The sequence below is a fragment of the Pleurodeles waltl genome, chromosome 4_1 (genome assembly GCF_031143425.1).
Source record: "Pleurodeles waltl isolate 20211129_DDA chromosome 4_1, aPleWal1.hap1.20221129, whole genome shotgun sequence".
NCBI lineage: Eukaryota > Metazoa > Chordata > Amphibia > Caudata > Salamandridae > Pleurodeles > Pleurodeles waltl.
In genome coordinates, this window is record NC_090442.1 from 305,566,310 (window position 1) to 305,589,912 (window position 23,603).

At 45.3% G+C, this 23,603-nt stretch overlaps 1 protein-coding gene across 4 annotated transcripts in view; it reads right to left on the reverse strand.

The window, feature by feature from the left end:
* CRACR2A (calcium release activated channel regulator 2A) overlaps positions 1-23,603 on the reverse strand; it is a 953,477-nt gene that overhangs the window by 55,879 nt on the left and 873,995 nt on the right. For all 4 annotated transcript variants that reach the window (XM_069228394.1, XM_069228393.1, XM_069228396.1 and 1 more), the window contains 2 exons: positions 15,445-15,546; positions 8,575-8,651 (listed from right to left, as the gene is read on the reverse strand). In XM_069228394.1, the coding sequence (XP_069084495.1) occupies positions 8,575-8,651; positions 15,445-15,546 (179 nt within the window). The remainder of the gene's footprint in view (positions 1-8,574; positions 8,652-15,444; positions 15,547-23,603) is intronic.

A 23,603-nucleotide genomic window follows, 5' to 3' on the forward strand; every position in this document is an offset into this window, starting at 1 on the left:
ATAACTGGCAGTCCCACTGTGCAGACGGTGTGTTGATTCCTGAGAGGCTGTGATATGCAATTCAGTAGCTTGGTCACATAACAGAAACTGTACAATGCATGCCTTTGTTTGTTGGATGCCATCTCTGTAGGATATACACATATGTCCAAAGGACTGTTCTGTGGTATAGGTACATACCACAGAACCTCACCCTCTGAAGTGGCATTAGTCTGCATTCCACATGTCCAAAAATGGACAAGGAAGACATTTTCTGTACCCACAATGGCAGCCCATTGATTGTTACTCATGTGTAATGTTGGAGTTTGTACTCTGGCAGTTGCCCGTAGGGACTGTATGCAGTGAGTAATTCTCAAAGAGTGTGAATGTGTTGCTCCATTAATGCCTAAGGAGTATCCCTTCAGAAGCCACATAGGTGTGAGGTGTTTCATTGTGGCTCACATCAAAGTACAGGTTGGTAGAGCATGGGTTACCTGATGTCAGTAAGCTTGCGTAGTCATTGTAGGCCATGAGCAGGGCAGTGGGTTAGTCTGCAGATGCAAATACATATGTCTGTAGTCAGGTTCAAGTACTTAGTAGCTTGTGTGTTTCAAACTTGGAGAGTATTAACAAATAGAAAAGTACTAGCTTGGTGTTGGTGTCATGTATGTGACTCAACCATTTGTGATAAAACTTGTGATTATAATATCTTGGTTTGTCGTTTGCATCCTGTTAGACATGGCAGAACCCTTTGAGCTGAGGCATCGTACATATCTGCAGCCTCTCCTCCTGAAACACTGTTTCTGCAGCTCCAACTGATGGCTCACCAGACTGAGACATGATTGTGAGTAAGTGTTGGACCTGGCCCTTTTACAGGGTCATTCCCCAGACTTTTTGCCTTTTGCCTCCTTATTTTTCTGACCTTTGTTGGCTGACGTTTTGACTTTGAGCACTTTTTCACTGCTAACCAGTGCTAAAGTGCATGTGCTCTCCCTTGTAAAATTGGTATGATTGGCTTATACCTAATTGGCATATTTAATTTACCTGTAAGTCCCTTGTACAGTGGTATCCCTATACGCAGGGCCTGTAAATTAAATGCTACTAGTGGGCCTGCAGCGCTGCTTGCGCCACCCACTGAAGTGGCCTGTCAAACCTATCTCAGGCCTGCTAGCGCAGGCCCTGTGTGTGCAGTTTTCTGGCACATGGATCTGGCATCTAAATTTACTTGCCAGGCCCAGAACTCCCCTTTTATTACATGTAAGTCACCCCTAAGGTATGCCCTAGCTAGCCCTATGGGCAGGGTGCCATGTATGTAGAAGGCAGGACATGTGCCAGGTTGGGTGGCCTGTGCTGCTAGTGACAAACAGCCTAACTTGGTGCCTCACTGCTGTGAGTGCTGCCTTCTCATAGGATTGCATTAGAAATGCCCTGCCTTATGTGTAAGGGGTAATGTCTGCTTTATGAGGGGTAGCGTAGGCATGTTTAGTATGGTTGTGATAGTGATAAGAAATGCTGCTTACTGCTGTAGGTGTATTTTGTATTACTATTACAGAAATGCTACTTCTAGAAAGTGCGTATTTATCTCTGCTTATGAATCTGGTGTTTTTGCAGATTGTCTCTAATCCACGTCTGCGCAGACTGACAGTTGGGGCTTTGTGCATACTTTTCAGACAGCCTGTATACAGGGAGGGTGAGGTGTCACAGAGGTGCATCTACATATTGTATAGTCTTCCTGGGCTGAGAGAAGGGAGAGGTGGGGCACACCTGCATTTGTAAAGGCTGTGCCCCGGCCTCGCACAATTGGGTTGTTTACCCCCCACTGATGTTTGGAGCCTGTGCGGGAGGAGAGAAAGGACACTCCCAGAACAAGTTGTAACTGGTTGGAACCCCCTCCCCCCTCATTGTAAAACACACTGTAAACTTAGTATAAGTACAGGGGAATTTTCCCCACAATTTAGACTTCTTGGGACTTGAAACTGGACAGAGGACGCTGCTGAATGGACTCACCAGGAAACCACCTTGGACTGTTGCTGCTGTGCTGACTTGTGACCTGATGGGTCACTAGGAGGAACTGCCACCATCTGCATCCCTTGTGCTGGCCTGTTGTTGGGGCCTGGTAGCCCTGTGCTACCCTCCTTTCTGTCTCTGGGGGCAGGGTGCTGGGGTCCCTGACCCCTGTAACTTTTCCCTGCTCACCCCCTTGGTAGCATGGCACAAGCAGTCAAGCTGATCTCAGAGGCAATGTGTGAAGTATTTGTACAAACACACACAGAAACACAGTGAAAGCACCACAAAACAAATCAAACAAGACCAAAACAATAGAAAATCAACATACACAAGCAAATATATGAATTTTTAAAGTAAGCAGAGTGTTAAGCCATAGAAATCAATGGATGAGTTGTTTTAGCACAAAGTACCTGGCATGTGTCAAAAATAAAGCCAGGAAAAGCAAGCAATGTACCGATTCCTTACTCTCAAGTGATGCTGTGCGTCAATTCTTTCTCTACCGGGCAAGCAATACGTTGATTCTTTCCCCGCAGGGAAGGGATGCGTCGATTTCCAGACAAGCTGCCTCAGGTCCTTGTAGTGATGTGGGAGATTTTGCCGCCCAGGGACGATGCATGGAAAATCCAGATGCACGGCAGTGATGAATCGGTGATGAGCTGGCGATGCGTTGATTTTACTGGTGATGTGCTAAATTTTCAGCTGCAGTGCAGGCACTGCATTGATTTTTCTGCCACTCACACAGTGGTGTGTGGATTTTTCCCTGCAGGTTACTAGCCTCCACTTCTAAGGGCCTAGGGGCTGAATTTGGCACCCCTTAGCAAGTCAGGACTCTCAGCAGAAGAGCCCAGGCACTGGAAGATGAAGTCTTTGATGTCCCTGAGACTTCAGAACAGGGGGCAAGCTCAGTCCAAGCCCTTGGAGAAACTTCACAAGCAGGATTTCAGAAAGAAAAGTCCAGTCCTTTTTCTCTTAAGGCAGAAGCAGCAGAAAGCAACAGGCAGAGTGGCAGGTCCTGCTCAAGCATTAAGCTCCTCTCCTTGTCAGAGATTCCTCTTGATCCAGAAGCAACCTGGAAATCTGGGGTTTTGGGTCCACTACTTATACTCATTTCTGCCTTTGAAGTAGGCAAAGTTCAAAGGAAAGTCTCTGTTGTTCACAAGTGTAGGAGGCTGGGCTGGTTTGTAGTGGGTACTAAAGGTACTTTTACCTTATACCAGGCCCAGTTATCTCTTATTAGTGAAATGTAGAAGCCAGGCTGTCTAAGGGTAGCTGCAGCTGAGCAACCAAGGCGTATCTAGGAGACATGCAAAGCTCATGCAATACAATACCACTGTAGTCACACAGTTCTTGCATAGACGAAAGAAAATAATCAGTTACAAAAATAAAGGTATTTTATTTTGGTGACACAAATGCCAAAAATACCGTAGAGACTATACTTCCTTGGGAGGTAAGTAATATACACAGTGTATACACCAGAATGCAGTAATAGCTGTAAAAACAGTTAGAAAAAGTGCAGAGTGAAAATCACAATAGTTAGAAATGGGCCAAGGGGGAACACAAACCATATACTAAAATAGTGGAATGTGAAAGTTGGTTTCCCACCTAGGCAAGTGTAGTGTGTAGAGGAGCGCTAGGAGTGTAAGAAAACACCAAAGGTAAGTAATAGAATCCACCCCAGAGCCCAGGAAAGCAGAAGTAAATCACAGGTTTCCTAGAACGCACAATAACACATGATAGAAGATTATGCAAGTACCAGAAGAGACTGCAAAACACCAACAATGGATTCCTGGATCTGAAGACCTGTGGAATAAGGAGACCTAGTCCAAGAAGCACTGAAGAGTCCAGGGAGAACAGGAGCCCCTGCTAACCCGAATGAAGGTGCAAAAAAAGAATCACCGGTAAAGAAGAACAGTCAGTACTGCACCCAAGAAGATGGATGCGTGTTCCTGGTTGGTGCAGATGATGTCCCATGCCGGATGGATGATTGTAGTCTGGTTTGCGTCGCTGGATTCCGTCAACAAGCCTTGGCACACGCAAAGCATGCGGTTAGTGGAAAATGACGCTGCCCGGGACCAGGAGGGACCTGGTGGCCTCTACCAGGAAGTGGAGACACAGGTGGCTCTCAGCAACTCAGAGAGCCTTCAGAAGACCAGGCAGTGCGCACAGAAGTCCCACATCCAAGGGACAAAGAAGGTGCCAATGGAGGCCCACGCACCACTACACAAAGGGATCCCTTGCCGCCGGAGAACCACTCAGGAAGCTGTGCATTGCAGGAAGGAGTGCTGCGGACGGAGCTGTGCTGTGCATGAAGAACTTAGTGGAAGGTCGCACACAAGCCTTGGCAACTGCAAAACACATGGTGCATGGGGGTACTGTCTTGCGTGGGAAGGCAAGCTCTTACCTCCACCAAAGTTGGACAGCTGGACCTTAGGACCATCAGGACCACTTCAGTCCATCACCTGTGTTGCTGGATCCACGCAATTTGTCAGGAGAGGGGACCCACGCCACTGGTCATCACTGCAGAGGGGTGCCTGCTGAAGCAGGGAAGTGACTCTTTCACTTCTAGAGAGATTCCTTCACTTCTTATGGTGCAGGCTGAAGACAGGAAGTCAACGGGGGATGCATGACCTGGAAACAGTTGCAGTTGCTGGCAGGAGCTGAAGATACAATGTTGCAGAAGTCATCTTTGCTTCTTTGTTGCATTTTGTAGAGTTTCTGGCATGTCCAGATGCAGTTTTGTCAGTAGAAGGCAAAGTAAAGGATGCAGAGGATTTCTGTTGGAGTCTTGCAATCCGAATCTAAGGAAACACCCAGAGGAGATACCCTAAATAGCCCTGAAAGGGAGATTGGTCAGCTACACAGGTAAGCACCTATCAGGGGAGGGCTTTGACGTCACCTGCTGGCACTGGCTACTCAGACGCTCCCAGAGTGCTCTTCAAAGCATTTCCAGAGGTTCTGGGAGGCTAACCCTCCCATGCCTGTAAAACCTATTTCCAAGGGGAAAGGGTGCAACACCCCTCTCCCATAGGAAATGCTTTGTTTTTCCTTCCTGAGCTCGAGCTGCTTGAGCAACAGGAGGGCAGAAACCTCTCTGTGAGGTGGCAGCTGCTGGGGCTGCCTGGAAAACCTCAGAAGGCTGGCAGTACTGGGGGTCCACTATGGAGCCCCCAGAGTGCATTGAATTATACAACCAATGTTAGAATCAGCATTGGGGTATAATTCCAAGATGTTAGACACCTTACATAGCCATATTCGGAGTTACCATTGTGAAGCTGGACATAGGTATTGAACTATGTGCAGTGCATGTGTAAAATGGCATGCCCACACTCACGAAGTCTGGGAAAATGGTCCTGGATGATGTGGGGGCACCTCTGCTAGTGCAGTGGTGTCCTCACACACAGGTACTTTGCACCGAGTCTTCGGGGTACGCAGACCTGGTATATGGGTGACTTATAAGTGACCTGATGCAGTGTAAATGGCTGTGAAATGGTGCATGCACATTTCACACAGGCTGCAATGGCAGTCCTGTAGAAGCCTTTGCATGGGCTCCCTATAGGTGGAAAAAGTAATCCTGCAGCCCATAGGGATCCCCTGGAGCCCCAATGCCCTGGGTACCTAGGTACCATATACTAGGGACTTATAAGGGGGCACCAGTATGCCAATTATTAGTGGAATACTGTGTTAACAGTATCCAACAACCAAATTTAAAGGGGAGAGAGCATAAGCACTGGGGTCCTGATTATCAGGATCCCAGTTACACAGTCAAACACACTGACAAACTGGCCAAAAATGGGGGTAACCCCAAGAGGCTACCTTCTCACAACAAGATCCTGCCTTGCCCAGGCCTGGCCCCAGACACACCCCAGGGGGTTGGAGACTGCATTGTGCGAGTACATAGAAACCACACCAATAACTGCGAGGTCTAACACATCCATGCAGGTCAACGCCCATCAAAAAAAGGAACTATGGAGAGCTATCACCAAGAAGGTGAGGACCCTGAGGGTCCACAACCAGTGGAGAGCCCACTGTCAGAAAAGGTGGGAGGACCAGAGATACTTGGCCTGGAAGATCGCGGAGGTCCAGATGGGAATGTCCTCCCAACATAGGACCATGACCCCCCTAATGGCCTGTATTCTGATGGTGGCATACCCAGACATTGATGGATGTTTGAGGACAGCACAGCAGTCACAAGGGGGTGAGTACAGGGCATATTCCTGACTGTCACATTGCCAAGTGAATGTGTTAGGTTCTGACAACTCCCCCTGACGATTAGGGATGAGCCATGTGTAACACAGCAGATAAGTGATTGTTTGTGTAGACGTGTCATGTTTTGTATACTGATATGCCTTGCCTACTGGCCCAGGGACTGGTCATGTGCATTTCAAAATGGACTAGCCAATGGTCTTGGACTTTGGAAGTTTCGATTTTAATGAACCCAAACAGTTGTTTTTTGGGTACACATTTGTCCTGCAATTCCTTTTCTACCTTTATGTTGTTCTTGAGTAACTTGTGTTGTCTGCCTTCAGTTCTGTGTGTTCTGCTTGCTGATCCATATGTTGTTGTTTTCAGTATCTGACTTTGTGGGCAGCGCTGGTGTCCCCAAGACAATGGTATAAGTTGGCTTTATGGATATGAGGGTGTAAATGCAATGGTGGTTTCATAGCATTGAGTAATGTTTAGTATGGTAAGTATTTCCACGTGTGTTGTCCAATGTGAGCATGTATGGTGTTAGACTTGTCTCCCTGATATGGATTGTAGATTCATCAAATGTGTTTCAGCTTGAGTTTTGCTTGTGGAGACATGGAGTCTGTTCATTTGTGCTATCTTTGTTTGCATTTGAGTGTGCATGTGTCCATTTAGCTGTGTGTACTGAACAGTTACTTCATGCAAATGTATGTCCCATGCAGTTGGAGTTGCATGGGCTTTGTTGACTTACACTTCCACATTGTGCAGATATGCATGTCCTTTGGGTCTGGTATTGTTTGTCCCTGAGATACATGTAGGGCCAGTTCCTGTGCAGAAGTTGTTTAAGGGGTATGTGCAAAGTGATGTGCCCCATTGCAGCCTCCTTCCCTGAGTGCTCCTGGTGCCCCCATCCCTATTGTGCAGGTATTGTTTGCCTGGTGAGCTTTGTATATTTGTCTCTGTTGTACATCTCGTTGTCCTTTTATTGTGTTGCAGTGTGGGTGATACATGTGTGTCCATTGCAGGGCTGTTTAATAGGAGTGGCGTTTGTGTTCCATGACACATCTATACATATGTGTGTGGAATGTGGCAACAGTCCATGGCATGTGTGAAATGTGAGTGTGTGAGTTGTATTTGTAGATCTGATGTTGGTGTGTTGCTGGTGTTGTGTGACACAATGTTGTGTTACTTACAGTCAGCTGCGTCCACAGTGGTGTGGATTTTGGGCCCCTTCAATCACCAGCGGCAAGACAAGTATGATGGGCTCCATGGTGGCACCGGACGTGTAAGGCTGCCTGCAGGTGAATGGCTTCCTTTATACTCTCCGTTTCTGCCTGCTGAGACGTGATGGTTGGATTGCCACATTCACATTGGTGAACCTCATAATGTGTCCGGCGGAAGCACAGGCTCTGTCCAGCGGAAACACAGGCTCTGCTGGCCTGTTTGTGCAACCTCATGAACGTGGCAGTCTGCACTGCCTAGCGGTCCCCCGCAGCGGTCTTTTCTCCATAGACCTGCATGATTTGACTCATAATATGACAGTCCCACTGCCAACCCGATGGCGGTTGGACCGCCAAAGCTGCCATGGCGGTCCACGGAGCGCCAAAATTGTAATGAGGCCCTGTGGAATGAAATGAAAGTGCAACCAATGTGGCACAAAGAAAAGGATTGCAGATCAGTTATGCTCTCTGATGGGAATGTAGAATAGGGAGCCATTACCAGATGTTAATGCACAAAAGTGCAAAGCAGACATGTAAAATTGCTAGGTAGCATCAGAATTTGCACTTATCTTATGTACACTTCGACAACCAACGGAGAATACGGCATTTAAACTTATTCCGCGCATAGGTAAAAAAAAAAAATGAAAAAGTGAAAAGAAAGAGTAGTAGCATCAAAAGTCAGTGGGTTTAAAGTATAGCATTTATTGAAAATGTAATACATCTGGCGTATTCTGCTCTCTACGTAGAACGTTCTTTAAATGTGTGACTTACTCTCAAATTATTATCTACTTTTGTGCAGTTAAAGCACTTAGCTACAACAACCATTTATGACATGTCTTGTTTTAACTAACGTTTGAAGTAACCTAGGACTGCTGTAGCACAAAAATACAAGTTGCTTTTGGAGCAGAGGCCTTTCCATCCCAAAACCCCACATGCATATAGTACCGTATTCATCACTATTGAAAGTGATGCAGTACTTTTTACTGCACTTCTCACAAATGGCAAAAACTAGCGATGCTAGTGAATATTAGAAAACAACGTACACCAGTGGACAAAATACAGTATATTCTTAAATATCAACCATATTCAAAAACGCTATGCATGTAAAGTTATTACAATTCTTTGCCATTGTGTTGGTTTGAACATAGATCTGTATATTACTCAATTAAAAATAAATTCACCCTACCTTGCTAATCGCAGCACGGATTCTTTGACATTGTGTCCCGAACGCGCACTGCATTCATAAAAAGTTAAATTGAAATCCTACGATAGAAAACATAGCAATGTACTTAAATTGTTGGTTTTGTATTGAGTGACAACATGTTTTGCTAATACAGTTTTGCAATACAGTACAAAAACACTGTAAAGATGCCATTAAAATGAAGACGAAAACTTGGGGACCAATTAATAAATGTTTTGCTGTAACTTACTCGTGTAGTACTCCTGAATTTCTTGAGTAAGTGAGAATTATTACAAGAGTAAGTCACAATTACTAGTAAACCAACCTTTGGGAATCGGCCCACTTGTTTTTAAAAGTGGACTGTGCGTCGTCTGGTGAATATCTAGTGCACAATTGTCCCTGTACATTTGAAAGAGAAACCATGATTTTATGTTTTGGCAACCTAAACTAATAAAGCACAGACAGGGACAATAAACTAAAATGCTATTCTGATGGCCATGCCAGTCATGCAGGAGCGGCATATCAGGCACCAGGTCGGGCAATGGCATCAGACACAATAGCTCCCCTTGTTAGACGTGGCAGACCCACTAGACAATCGAAGACATGTGCTGGCACGGCTCCAACGGCCAGCCTTGCCACTGATAGGACATTCTCCAAGACCTAAGGATTCAGGGGGTCATTCCGACCCTGGCGGCCGGGGACCGCGGAAGCACCGCCAACAGGCTGGCGGTGCTTCCTGGGCCATTCTGACCGCGGCGGTAAAGCCGCGGTCAGAAAAGGGCAACTGGCGGTTTCCCGCCGGTTTACCCCTGGCCCAGGGAATCCTCCATGGCGGCGCTGCTTGCAGTGCCGCCTTGGGGATTCCGACCCCCTTCCTGCCAACCGGTTCCTGGCGGTTTTTACCGCCAGGAACAGGATGGCGGAAACGGGTGTCGTGGGGCCCCCTAACAGGGCCCCATAAAGATTTTCAGTGTCTGCTTTGCAGACACTGAAAATCGCGACGGGTGCCACTGCACCCGTCGCACCCCTACAACTCCGCCGGCTCCATTCGGAGCCGGCTTCATTGTTGAGGGGGGTTTCCCGCTGGGCCGGCGGGCGGCCTTCTGGCGGTCGCCCGCCAGCCCAGCGGGAAAGCCTGAATGGCCGCCGCAGTCTTTTGACCGCGGTGCGGTCATTCGGCGGTTCCCTCCAGGCGGGCCGCTCCCGCCGCCCTCCAGGGTCAGAATGACCCCCTCAGTCTCTAGCCTCTTAGAGCCCCCAAGTCAGGTATCCTACTAAAGACATTCCACAAGATCATGAATAAACCTTCTGTGTAGCTTCCTACTACTTTTTGAAAATTGTTTTGATGATTTTAAATGGAACGCTAGGATTCCCTGTTAGGAAATGGTGGGCTTGTGTAAGGCAATGCTTTTGATCCAAACAATTGTTATACAAGTGTTGAGCATGAACCTGTTCATTTGATGTGAATATTAGGAGGTGTACTACTACAAATCTATACACAGTCATTATGACTAGTTAAAGTATATTATTAGGTTGTCTCTTTTCTCAGGATTTAATTCATTATCATCTGTATAGTTTAAATGTGCGAGGATGTGGCGTAACTGCCTAAGCTGCTGTTGGAGGGTGGGTCATTAGTTGTGTGGCTCTCACAAGTAATGGGTCCATACTCGACCACCACTGAGTACCAATCACCCCATTGTATCGCTTGACTCTCATAGGGTAGCGTTGCAAAGCAGTCCACGGCTTACTCAAGGGAGGTGGTGTTGACTAGTAACCACTTTTCACAAGCAAACAAGAATAACACTCAATAAATGATTGTCCAGAATGTGCTTTTCTTTTGATAAAGTAAAAGTACATTTATTACACACACACACTACTCAATACTATGCAACAATTTCCAAGTATACACAAGCTGATGGAATTACCTTTGGATGACATTGAGTAATCATTCTGGTCTCTGCCTAAGGGAGATGAACCAACAACCCATACGGAAGAACATTCACTTGTATTCCAATGCAATATTTGACTGTAACTTTGAGGAGAGCACCTAATATAGGCAATAAAGCACATATACTTTGATTACTAGTGGCTGTAAGTGTCATTACTCAAATAAGCATCAACAAGGAACATGTCTAGGCAGTCTGGAGTGGCGGGTGCTGTTAGGATTACTCTCAGCCAGCAGTATCTATGCAGTCTACCACATCCCCAAAGGGTGTAGGCCCAGGTTCATCATATTCCACATTGAACCATTCAAAATAAAAATGATGCACAGTTGACACAGTCCCTAAAGCACAGCACTTGGTTGTTAAACATTGTGTAATACCATCTTTCACCACTAGAGGGTACCTTTTTATATGACCGTACACGTCATATCATTGGCCACAACGCTGCACCCATACATTTGTAAGAACATTCAGCACAACGTGCTGCACTTTAACCATAGTCCCTAAAGGACTCCATTTCAGTGACAACACATGTAATAACAACCTTTCACCCATAGAGGATGCAATTCCACCACCCACAAACAAATGTTCTACCTGGGACTAGCTTGAAAACACAATCAAACCCTTGAGGGGTATTCATTTCTAAGTCCCCTGAGTGTGGGGACATTTGATAACTTCTTGGGGGGAGTCTGCGCTCCTTCTGCAGCTCCCCCACACTTGGTGATGATTTTGGTGGCCACCCAGCTCTCCTGTGGGTCACCACCATGCCAAACAAATGGTTTTGGCAGGCATTTGGGGTAGGCCCCGCAGGGCATTATGGGGCACTCCTTGGTGAGTGTGCATATGTAATAAGCAGCTCTCCTGCTGCCTCAGGGAGAGCCATCCTGAAGCCATTCTCATTGGGGTGTGTCCGGTCCCACCCAGACACCCTGTGTTCTCCAGCAGCATTCGGGAGCAGCTCGGGGAGCCCACCCCAGGCTGCTCTCAATGGCTTCCCGACTGGCCAGCACCTTCATGTGCTGCTGTGGGAGCTGACTCTTCAATTGAAGTCTGCCATCTCCCGTGGGCAGACATGTGTTGTGCTGTGGCTGGGCTGGCCACATGGGAGAGTGCTGCAGCACTCTCCCATTCTTCTCGGGCCATCAGGGGCCCTGGGATGGGGTCTGGGGCCCCCTCTTCATCTTTGCAGGGGGGCGACAGTGTCCCCCAACTTTGCTTCGCTGCGGGGCATCAGGATGGGGTCCGGGCCCCACCCCTCATCTTTGAGGGAGTGCATCGGCATTACTGCATTTTGCCGGAACGTGAAACAGCATTTCACAGCTCCACTCTTCTCAAGGGACAACCCTTGGGCCCTGGTCCAGCCCGAGGGAGGAACCCAGTACAGTGGCAGAGCCCCACTCGCTTCACTGCCTGACAGAGGTCAAAAGTCACCAAACTTTGGATTCCGATATCTCGGGTCCCTGGGGCATCCTCAACAAACTTTGGCTCATTTTGGTGATGAGCCCTTGCCACCTGAAGCACTTTCTTTAGGCCTCCTGGCCTAGAAGATTCTCAAGTCTGAAGGAAGCCATGTCCTACTGACTCCCTGAACCAGTCTTTCATCTGGGTGCCTTCCTTTCTTCTGAGGAGTGCAATCTCCTTACACCAGAGCTGAGTCTTTCCCCCAACTGGTCCTCAGGGTTGTAAGGGTACCAGCTTACCAGGTCTTTGGGTGTGCCCCACTGGGTTAGGAGTCATTGAGGGGCAGAGCTCTTGCCCCATTGGGAAGTCAGGGGGCTCTTCTTTCCAGATGTCCATGAAGCCCATCTTCAGTCCCTGTGTCTACAGAGAAGCACAGCCAAGAGAGAGAGCCCTCCCCTGTTCAAAGCCTTTTAATTGGGGGCGGATGTGTTCAGCTGGGCTGTGCGTCTGACCTATCCTAATGTGCCACATCACTTCTCTGCCCCTGTCCCACCCTTTCTGCACACTCTTCTGGGATAGCTCAAAATGGCGTCATCCAGGAGTAAGTTGTCACATGTGATCTGAGAGACTCAGCCCCTCCTCCCTGACATTCCTGCCAGGGCCTCTCCCAGCAGTTCCTCCAAGAAGCCCCTACTGGCTGAGAGCCTGGGGCAGGCCTGGTTCCTTACACAGAATGACAGCTGGCTGATGATGCAAGACCCTGCTCCTGCAGATGGATACAGCAGTAATCGCCCCTAATCCTGAGCTGCCAGAGAAAGATGACTTCCCTGGATGACCCATAAACTGTACAAATATGCTTTTGAGACCTACTGCATTATTCTTTTAATACAGGTTACAGTGTACATTGGTGTGACTCTGGAGTCTGTGGACCCTAGGACACTGGAATTGTGCCCTAGGCCAGCCTTTCCCATTGGCATATAATGGAGTCTCACTACAATCAAGACACTAAGCACACTGACTATCCCTCACATGTGTACACCCAACTTATAAGGCCTACTCCAGGCCACAAATCACTCTGCATGGTCCCTTCTGCGCCAGGCTACCTAAGTGCAATTCTACCTTGGACTGAGAGTTCCTAAGTGAGTGTTGCTGGGGGTGGGGGGCTCGATGTACCTTATAGGGGGCTCCTTCAAGTTTTGTTACGCCACTGAGCAGCACGTCACATGATTTACTGTTAGGTCAATTATTCAATGCTGAAATTATTTTTAAAGAGCACAAGGAAATTACCAACTGATACTATCCAAAAAGTTGTGATTTTCCAGAATTCTTAGCTTCTTCATTTGTTTCCCACCATTCAACGTGCGTCTTAATGAAAGTACTCAGTTTTGATCACAAAGGAATTTTCTACAATTTGGTCTCTTGGATCTTTGCACATTCTTAAAGTGCTTAGCTTTGAAAGGTTGGGAATGTGAAGTAGGAATTACAGACCAAGATATCTCGGATAAGTGCTTCCACATAATTTCACAAGCATGTGAAGAACTGAATGAGCACCTGCTGGAAATGAGCATCTTTTGTGTTTTATTCCCCCTGATGTTTTTGCCTTTACTACCCTACTTTGCAGAACACCTGCTAATCACTGGTAAAGTGCTTGTGCTCTCCCTTTTAAACATGTTAAACTAGGCATCCAACTAATTGGCACGTTTATTTAGCTTATTTATCTTATAGATCCTGAGTATATGGTGCTAGATGTACCCAGGGGCTATAAATTACCTGCTACAAGTGGGCTGCAGCACTCCTTGTGCCACCCACCGCAGTAGAAATGAAAACACGTCTCAGGCCTGGTGTCCAGTTTTCAAACCACCATTTTGACCCATTTGTGAAAGGTCTAAACATTCCTTTTTTAATACTTATAAGTCACCCCTTGGGTAGACCCTAAATGCCCATAGGGCAGGACACATGGTATTTAAAAAGTAGGACATGTATATTTACGCTTTACATGTCTTGGTATTGAAAAACCTCCATAATGGTTTTCACTATTGCAAGTCTGGCTCTCCCACAGAAAAACACTGGGTTACATAACAACTCCTTATAATGCATAACTTCAGTTTGAGAATAGCTATGAAACGAATCAAGGATTCACTGAAATAGGAAGTCTCTACATTCACATAAGTAGACTTTGCCCACTGTAATGTGAAACATAGCCATACTGCTTGCATTACATCCAGGACCAATGTAAGAGTGCACAAGGTGCTATTCCATGATTTTACAGTCTTTTACATTAGTCCTCACACAATAGGCTACTTGCTTCAATCAGAACTGACGCATTGCTTAAGTTCTGTCCGTTGTTAGTACAACTTCAGCAATGCACCACTTTTGAGGCTGATGCCCTGCGACATCCTTCCCACTGATGCTTTGGAATTTCTGACGTATCATTGGGTCATTATGCATGGTGTCTCGTATTGTAAATACGACACATCCATGGCGTCATACCCTGTACTGATGCAGTGCAAGAATTTTTTTTCGGTTCTTGTAAATAAGGTCCTATGTTTTTAGCCAGGTCTTTGATTCTCTATTCCTAATGTTGTTCAAGAGTTCATTTGGGTAGGCATACAAGCCAGCAGTTACCAGTGTTTTAAAACAAATTAAATGTATGTGGGAGAGGGACTGTGGAGAGATGAGTGGCACCTTTGCTCGGTATTAGTGAGGTAGACCGAGGAGGAGGCCATTGGGGGGGGCACCAAAAATGACGGACGCACTGGGCACTGCCAATGCTAAAGCTGGCACTGCATACAAGAAAGCTTGGAGAATGGCTGCCTTTTCCACAAGGTCACTGTGGGAAAGAGAAGAATAGGAGAATGGGAGCAACTGATTCCACAGTGGCATCTTTACCGTTTCCATTCACTTCCCAGCCCACCACCCCTGGTGATCTAAGTGCAATTGGCTGGTATCGCCGACAGAGCTTCGGAGGAGCCTAAATGCTACCCAGTAGAGGCACCAACCAAGCAACCCAGGGCCTTAAGGCATCACTTCCGGCATCTCTGGTAATTGTCTGAAGAGGCGAAGGCTAACTACTTGTAAGGCGACAGGGAATTTAAAAAAACTTTAAAAGATAAAGGTTGGCTCTTACGAAATAATCAAATAATTCATGAAACACACAAAAATAAACAATTTTAAAGACGAGAGAAATATACTCGTCTACTGCACATTTTTACTTTGTTTGTACCGAGTAGGAACATACATTTAGATAATAAAAGCCAACATTTAAATCTGATGAAATAACTAACGAGAAAAACGCGTTTCCTTTTTCCTTGTTAAGAAAATATAGCTATGTAACCAATCAATAGATTCTACTTTATTGCCAGTAACAGAATGGCATGACATTTTTTGCAGGTGTACATAACAGAGAAATTGACATTATCACTTATTGTTGACCTTCAGTGTGGATTATTTGAACCACACGTTTTTACAATCGTGTCTATCGTCGTAAACAACAAATCTTCTACAGAATCTGTATTTCATATCGGGTACGTACCTTGGCAAGCTGCTCTCCCAATCCGTTAGGAACCTCCCTTTCCTTTTCATTGTCCGTTTTATTCCCCAAAAGTAGAATAGGGACATTCTCACCTGCTCCCTCCTGTAAAAAAAACATATCCTACTGAATATAGAACCACCTCCATAAAAATGCAACGCGCTGTTAAGCTGAGTAAAATGAGTAATGAATGGATGGCTAATCAACGAGGGATGGAGGGAGGGGGGCAATGAAGAAATGGAGAGAGGAAGACACATATATGGTACCTCTAACAGACCAAGCTGTCTCGCTTTTTTCACACTTCAAATAGGTCGGTTTTTGCTTGTGCCTTTCACCTGCCATTCTACTGGCTTTATTCCTGTCTAAACTGAATCTGTTTTTAGGTCCAGTCTGTGAGTCATCTTTTGATATCTTTCAATATGTCTAGATTATACCAGCCTATTTTATTAATCACAAACAATATACATAACTGAATGAAATTAATCAAAAGTTTTTCTGAAGCGCTTGTCCACCCAGAGGCTTCTTGGCACTACCCAGCCTAAGCGGACATAAACCCTGGAAGATTATTTATCTGCTGTATCAAATGCCAGGCTTTGATGAGCTACCTGAAATGTGTATGATTGTCCTCAGCCTTCATGTTCTTAGAGAGTTCCAGACCTTGTCTCACAGCAATACAAAGGATCTTCCGTCCCATATACGTTGGTTTATTCTTGACGCAACCACGTCTTCACTGATCTGTGATGTCTCCTGGGGACGTACCAGTTGAACTTGGACCAGTACCATGTAAAGCCTTATGTGCCATGCAGGGGGCCTTAAACATGGATTGCTGGTGGTCTGGCAACCAATATGGGCTCTTCAGTGTCTCTGACACAGAATGATATGTAGGAATTGCTAAAACCAGTTTCACAGCCACATTCTGATTGACCTGCAGTCTCAAACATACTGCCTGGGTAATTCCCAAATATAAAAAGGTACAGTAATCTAGGTGGGAAGCTATTCTTGCATTTCCATGTTGACTGGGATCATAACAGGAAGATTTTAACATCCTAATATTAAAACAGTAAGTAGCTGTCACCGGATATAAATGGGGTTTGAAAGATAAACATTTGTCAAAAACCTCTCACAAAGTACATGTGGAAATAACTGGTTGATGCACTGAACCCAACTCGGAAGCCCATCACATGGGTAACCAGGCATTATGCGAAATGCCAAATATCAGGACATGTGTTTTCTTACCATTAAGTTTTAGGCAATTTGTCTTTATCTTTATATCGACCATTCTCATGCAGTCCTGAAACTTGTTAGCAGTCGCTAATGGATATCTGAGATGCGAATTCCAATCTGTGTACCATCAGCATAAAACAATACCATGAAACCACGTGATTGAACCAACTCAGTCAACATTGCCATGTACAGGTTGAACAGCACTGGACTGAGTGAAAATGATTGTGATCTGAATGGTTTACATGCAACCAAATGCTTTCTGCTAGGAAAAATGAAAGGAGCTTGAGAACCCTATCTTGAATGCCCATCTGGGAAAGGCGAGCCACTAGCATGGAGTGCGCCCACTATTGAACGCCAAGGAAAGATCTAATAATGTAAAGGCAGCAAACCCTACTAGAATGGTTCTTATCAATCAATCAAACAGTATTTGTATACCGCTGCTAATCATCTGTGAGGGTATCCAGGCACTAGGTATCAGGGCTCAGTCAAAGAGCCAGGTCTTGAGTCTCTTTCTGAATTCTGCCAGCGAAGGTGATGTCTGGAGGTGGAGGGTAAGGCCATTCCAGGACTTGGTGGTGATGTTGCAGAAGGAATGGCCTCGGCTATAACTTCGGCAGATGCGCAGTGGCTGTACGAGGGCAGCAGAGTGAAAGTTTCTGGACAGTTGGTGGAAGTTAAGGCAGTGGTTGATGTATGCTGGTCCTAGGTCATGGAGGGCTCTGAAGGTGTGCATCAATATCTTGAATTGGCATCTTTTCAGGACGGGAAGCCAGTAGAGGTTCTTGAGGCGTAGGGTGATGTGGGTCCATTTGGGCAGGATGAGAGTGATTCTGGCCTGCTGAGTTCTGCATTGTCTTTAGTCTCTTCATGAGTTCGGTGGTGGTTCCCATGTACAGTGCACTGCTGTAGTCCTGCCGGATGGTGACTAGGGCTTGGGTGACGGTTTTCCTTGTGCAAATGGGGAGCCATTTGAAGTTTCTTCAGAGCATGCACATATGGAGCATGCGGAGTGGCGGGGGAGACTGCGTTGATTTATCACTTTACGGTTCTTATCTCATCCTCAACAGGTACCAGCACTGACTCTGCAATGTGTTCTTTCCTTAATCCAGACAAGGAACTGCATAGTAAATTATGATTTTCTAGAACAGAAGAAACTTGCCCATTAGGATTTTTATTTTCAAAAGTATAGCTGGCAAAGACAGGAGAGAAATCACTCTAGTTTTCCCACACCATAGGGTCTGCATTTGGCTTTCCCAAGAGAGCAATTACAGTGGCCTCCTTCCAAATTTGGATCAAGACAGCTGGTTCTATGCATAGACTGAGAAGGGGCGGCACAAGATATTTAGTTATGTTTAAAGCCAGATGAATCATTTGGCCAAAAGAAGGTCTCAAACTTGTGGTTCAGATGAAAGAGAACATTTATTACAAACCCTGTATTTGGAAACCTGCGCCTCTTCAGCTAATGTTGGTTCATGATCTGGGACTTTTGGTCAATGGTCTTCATTCATTTGTCAGTTAAATTGCCATTCACACTTTTCTTACATCCACCACAGGTAACAACATGGGGCAATGGGTTTGCCCACTTCAGCCATTAGTTTCCCTCACAATTAGTAAAGGCGTTATGCTTTGCACTATGGCTCGTGCCATTTATTGTAGGCCCCTTCAGTGAGTAAGGTGTTGGGCTAATGGGTCCTTTAAAAAAATGAAATTATTTTTGCGTTTATAGACCTCATCTTTTTTCTTTTGCACTGGTCCCGCAAAAGCCTGGCAGCTCACCACAAACTGCTAATGGGCTGCTTCATGCTGTTGCAGTGTGCAACAGCCTGCATGGCCACTGCCTTGATGGCCATCTTTTTTTTTCTTTTTTTATTATCGTTCTTTACTGCTCCTTGACCACAGCTGCCTTCCTTTCAATACGTGGGCCATCTTGATATGGTAAGAAAAAAAGAAGAAAGAAGTATACCAAAAATATTCAAATATGGCTGTCCGAGCATGCAGAGGCATGCACAACATCTCAGAAAGCTTGTTGCAGTACTTTACCATATCTTTACTGTTCTATGATTTCTAAAGTGTTGAAATAAATATGGCAGCTTCTTTGAAGGTGGAAACTAACAATACCGTAGGGGAACAAGCATTGCCAATACCGATAGCTCTGTAGCATGATGTTAAGGGGCAGCCATGTTGGCTTTGGCAATGATTGTCCTTCCTGTTTAGCTCATTCTAACTGTATGCTTGCGTCTCTCTCAATCATGCCTGGTTTTTAGCTTGTTTCCCACGTTCTCTTGTTTGCATATTTAGGATGTTATCCCCCTGTCATCACTTTCATCGTTTATCTTTCCTTTTCTACGTTTCTCGGTCCAGTACTTTGGATGGCATTGCTAACTAAATCTAAATACTGTTCACTTACAGTTCTGATATGTGGAACCTCAAGTTACATGGCTTAGAATTCTTTGCTGTGAAAAGATTGCATAGGTCCAAGGAAATCCCGAGCTAATCAGCCCTCCAAACACTCTCTTCCTAGATATACCTAGCAATACAGGCCCCATAGAGACCTCACAAAAATCCTACACACTAACAATATAAGATCGAACACTGGACCTCTGAAGTACCTGTTTATACCTTCCACAGATCGCCCATTTCCTTGAAAAGAACTGTTGGAGGCATCTATGTGTCAACAAAGAGAACATATTTGATGTGTTTAAGTACAGAAGCGGCTCCTGGATCACCAGGTTCTTCTAAGTAGCCTAAATACTATAACTACATGTGTCTCTCAGTGTGCTCATGCATCCTATTCTGTGGGTAAACACACCATGCCCACATCTGGGTTTATAATGTTTGCGATGGTTGCAAATGTCAGTACGAAAACATGTACATTTACATGATGCCATATGATACAGTGCATACTATGTAATAATGATAGGAGCAACTCAAAAAGGATAAAGGAACTTTACTCAATTTGTGACAACAGTTACTTATAGCTCATACATTTATGATTCCTCAGGGGAAGGATGTTGACTCCCTGATAAGTCTTGAGCATTTACGTGATTTGAGGAAAAGTCCAAACTTTAAATGCACCAAAAGAGGCAGTGGTTATTAATAGATTTATAAATTATCAGGGGTTACACTGATCAGTTACCAAAGACCCATTAGTAATAACGAAGCTTGCAGTAGTATCTTGTCATGAATTATTGCCAGTTCTGTAGGTGAGGAACACATGCATCCACTGTATGTCAAGGGACCAATCAATAGTTAAGATTCATTTCTGCTGACAACAAGCCCATCATTACAATTCTGCTGACATCTCTCAGCAATTCAAACTGTTAGGAAACAAACACAGCCATCATTAAGGTTCCTATTGCCTCAGCAGTACCACCAATAGCGACCACCATTTACCTACCGCAGTAAACAGGAGAGCTAGCTATGTAGTGGACTGTTACAACTTGCAATAGCTGTATACATAATTTATTTATAAAGTATGTGTGTGGGTGAGCCCTGCCCCATCCAGCCAATGTGTCTGGGAGTGGCAGGTGTTCATCTCAACCAGTTGACTGGCATATGCAAGCAACATAGAGATCTTTTATAATGTGAATTATGCACCATCTAAGAGTGACAGGCCAGTGATGAAGCAGAAATGAAGGTTTTACATTTATTAGCGCTTAAACGTAGTGTTGAAATAATCATGTGTGACTCTAACCGAACTAATAAAGATTGTACGGGGACAAAATGTGCCCTTAGAGTAGTTTGCCAACATTTATAAGCGTGCTTTATATAACGTGATGTATTAGAATTGCACTAATCCGACATAATCATAAACGTATGCTACGATTTGCTTGCTTGAAATGTTTTAGCTTAGCATAACTTTAGCGGAGGCTTTGGCCTAGTTGCCTGGTCTCACGGTTTAGATGCTCGTATTTTTCCAATGTGCTACTAAACGTGTATTTTTGCTTGAAGCTGTACTTTTCCACTGAGATCGTTCACATGCTTATCTTAAAGTTTCGTGCCAGCCTGGCATATTTTCTCTTTACTCCAAGGTCGATCTGCAGGTGCGGACAATGGAGGCTCTGAAAGTGAGCTAATTGGTATAAAATGTTGCAACTTGCGTACCCATCTCCAAGGATAATGTATGCTTAAGTAAAAGCTTGAGAACTGTTGTTTTTGATTGGACAATTTGAAGCTAACCTATGAACCCTCCAATGGAAGACCCTACTGGATTTGAACTGTTGTCTATAAAAACCAGGTGCACGAGAAGAAATTAGGACATTACAGCCATTACCAGCTCGATACCCGCCATTTTGCAGACTTCGCAGCTATTATGGCCCACTTTGCTGCGACGCCATTTTGAAAGAGACTTTGATGCTTTCTCTAATCGAGAGAAAGAGACTTTAAATGATTCTTGCCCTAGAGACTTTAACTTTGATCCCTTTGCATGAAGTAGTAGTTTTATTTTGCCGCCGTGAGGCAATTGCCCCGTCCACCCCTGCCCCTTTGCCCCGTCCCATGCTGATCGAGAAACGGTACCTGTGAGACGAAGACTTCCTTGTATGCTGATCGTAATTGGTAAATATGAAAGGAAATTGTACAATTGCATTGTGTTTCTTTTAGGTAACCAACTGCTGATTTTTGACAAGATCCCTAGTTAGGAGTTTTCTAAATTAATGTTGCTAAATTGTTTTTGCATGAAGTCCCACATGCCGATGCTAATTTGAGGTTAGATGAGGATTCCTTCTGTTGCACGATGCAATTTGAGACCTTGTTATGCTGACTAAATGTATGCAATTAGCTCGTTACAGATTATCGTATTAGTGATTTGCATTGCTATTATCGAATGTCTTGTGATTCAAATGCTACATAGATTGCACCTGTTTCGCCGTTATGGACAGCTATTAATGTTCATTTATGTTTATCATTTGGTGTTGAGACACATTTATATTGTGCTAGCTTTGTTAATATAGGGAAATAAATTCACTAACTTTGAATAAACTGGTGTGGTTATTCCTGACTGAAAGGTCAGGGTTCGCCGAAATGTATTCTGGATTAATTGTTAAGTGTTATGTTGATCAGGGTATTGCTTATGTTCGTTATTGATTATTGATTTGATGCAATTGATCGATATAAGAGTACGGAGAGTTCCCACTTAGTCAAAAGATTCATCGGCCTAAAGAGCGTCCGAATACAGGTAAATTATTAGTACGGACCGCTCTATCAGTAGATGGTAGCAGAGGAAGGTTACGCCTTTTGGGACCCCTCACTCTTAAAGTACATGGTGTTGAATTAACGGTTACGCCCTTTGAGACCCCACTCGAGAAGTTGAATTAGATTTTCTTGGGTAAAACAGATTGAGAAAATGATGATGGGCTAGGTCCACCGCGACTTTCCCGGGATCTCGGAGCTTGCGAATGAAGAGAACGGAGGTGTGGAATCAGCGTTGGCGGTACTAGCGATGGTATGAGTGAAGTTAGGGTTTTTGCGCTTGCACAGCTTATTGCCGCAGATTGTGTGAAAAGGTTGCGAGGAATTTTTTTTCTTTTTAGAGGATAGCGGAGGTGCGACTCCGAGTGTAGAAGTAGAGAAGTCGTCGAACTTCATAGAAATAGCGGAGGTGCGACTCTGAGTGTGAGAGTAGGGAAGTCGTCGAACTTCATGTGCGTGTGGCGCTTTGTGCATAAAAAGGTCCACGTGGTTGTTGTTGTTGAGACGGGCCCTGCGAGGTCAAGAGACTCCGGAGTATGTTGATCTATGTTGTGGTCTGGGCGGTTTAGTAGGTTGATCGGGCGTGGTCAACGAGTCGGTACGTGTGTAAGGGAGTGAAAGGAACTTCGACTTCGGGCTTTGACAAGATTCTAAGTGCACTAGAATAGATCATTGACAAGTTGAGAGCAGTCTGCGGGTCAGATTTGCTTGCGAACGTGGGGACCGAGAAAGACGGAATAGCGGCCGAGGCTAGTGAAAAGTCCCTAAGGTCCTGAAGCGATTGTGTTACCCTTCCTGTAGTAAACCGACAGATCTGTTTTATTTTTTGGTAGCTCGCGATACATGCAAGAAGTTGTTACGAGAGGAGCTGAGTGAAGGAGGACTAGCCGTGAGGCTTTGTCAGCCGCAGTGTGTGTGAGTGTGACGTCACTAGGAGCCGCGCTGGGATAGGTTGATTGGAGAGAAGGGTCACGCACGGATTGGACGCAGTCCGTGGGGCTCGATTGAAAGGGGAAAGGCAAGCGAAGAGTATTCCGGGAATTAAAGTCACCTATTGATTACAAACTTTGTGAAATAAAAGACGAGAAAATGAAATTCTTTAAAGCATTCAGGAGTGCGATGAAGGGGGAGTCTTACATTAAAGCGAGCGTAGGAGAGGAGACGCCGCCCGAAGGTACACCAGCTTACATTGTAATGGAGGAAAAGGGGGTAGCTCCGTGCCTTTGGCTAAAGCAATGGCACAAGCTGACAGAGAAACATGGGAGCGTAGCGTTCCCGATTCATGGGACATTCAATATAAGGATACTAGAGAATTTGAGATTCACGATGTACGACATGAAGGTACCTCCAAGGCCAGCACAGTTTGAGGCTCTAGCAATTTGGGAACTGATGGCTAGACAGCAGCAGCAGAATAAGTTCGAGAACAGGATAAGAAAGGTAGAAAAGACACTAGTGGACGCTAGGTGGGATAATGCACAAAAGGTGTGGAGGTCAGATGTATTGCAGGGGATAAAATTGTTTCCCGCAATTACTAAGGAAGAAGAGGAGACAGGTAAGAAAGCTACCTGTAAGACAAACAGGAGGTGTTCCAAGGATAGAGAGGACGAGGAAAAGTTGAGAAGGGAAGAGGAGTTAGAGGATGAGGAGTTAATCATGCAATTGCTGAACGACCGTCCACCACCTTATGCAGAGAGTGGACAAGGTCCAAGTACCAGTTCTGCCCCTCCGGCATCGGTACAGAACGGTGA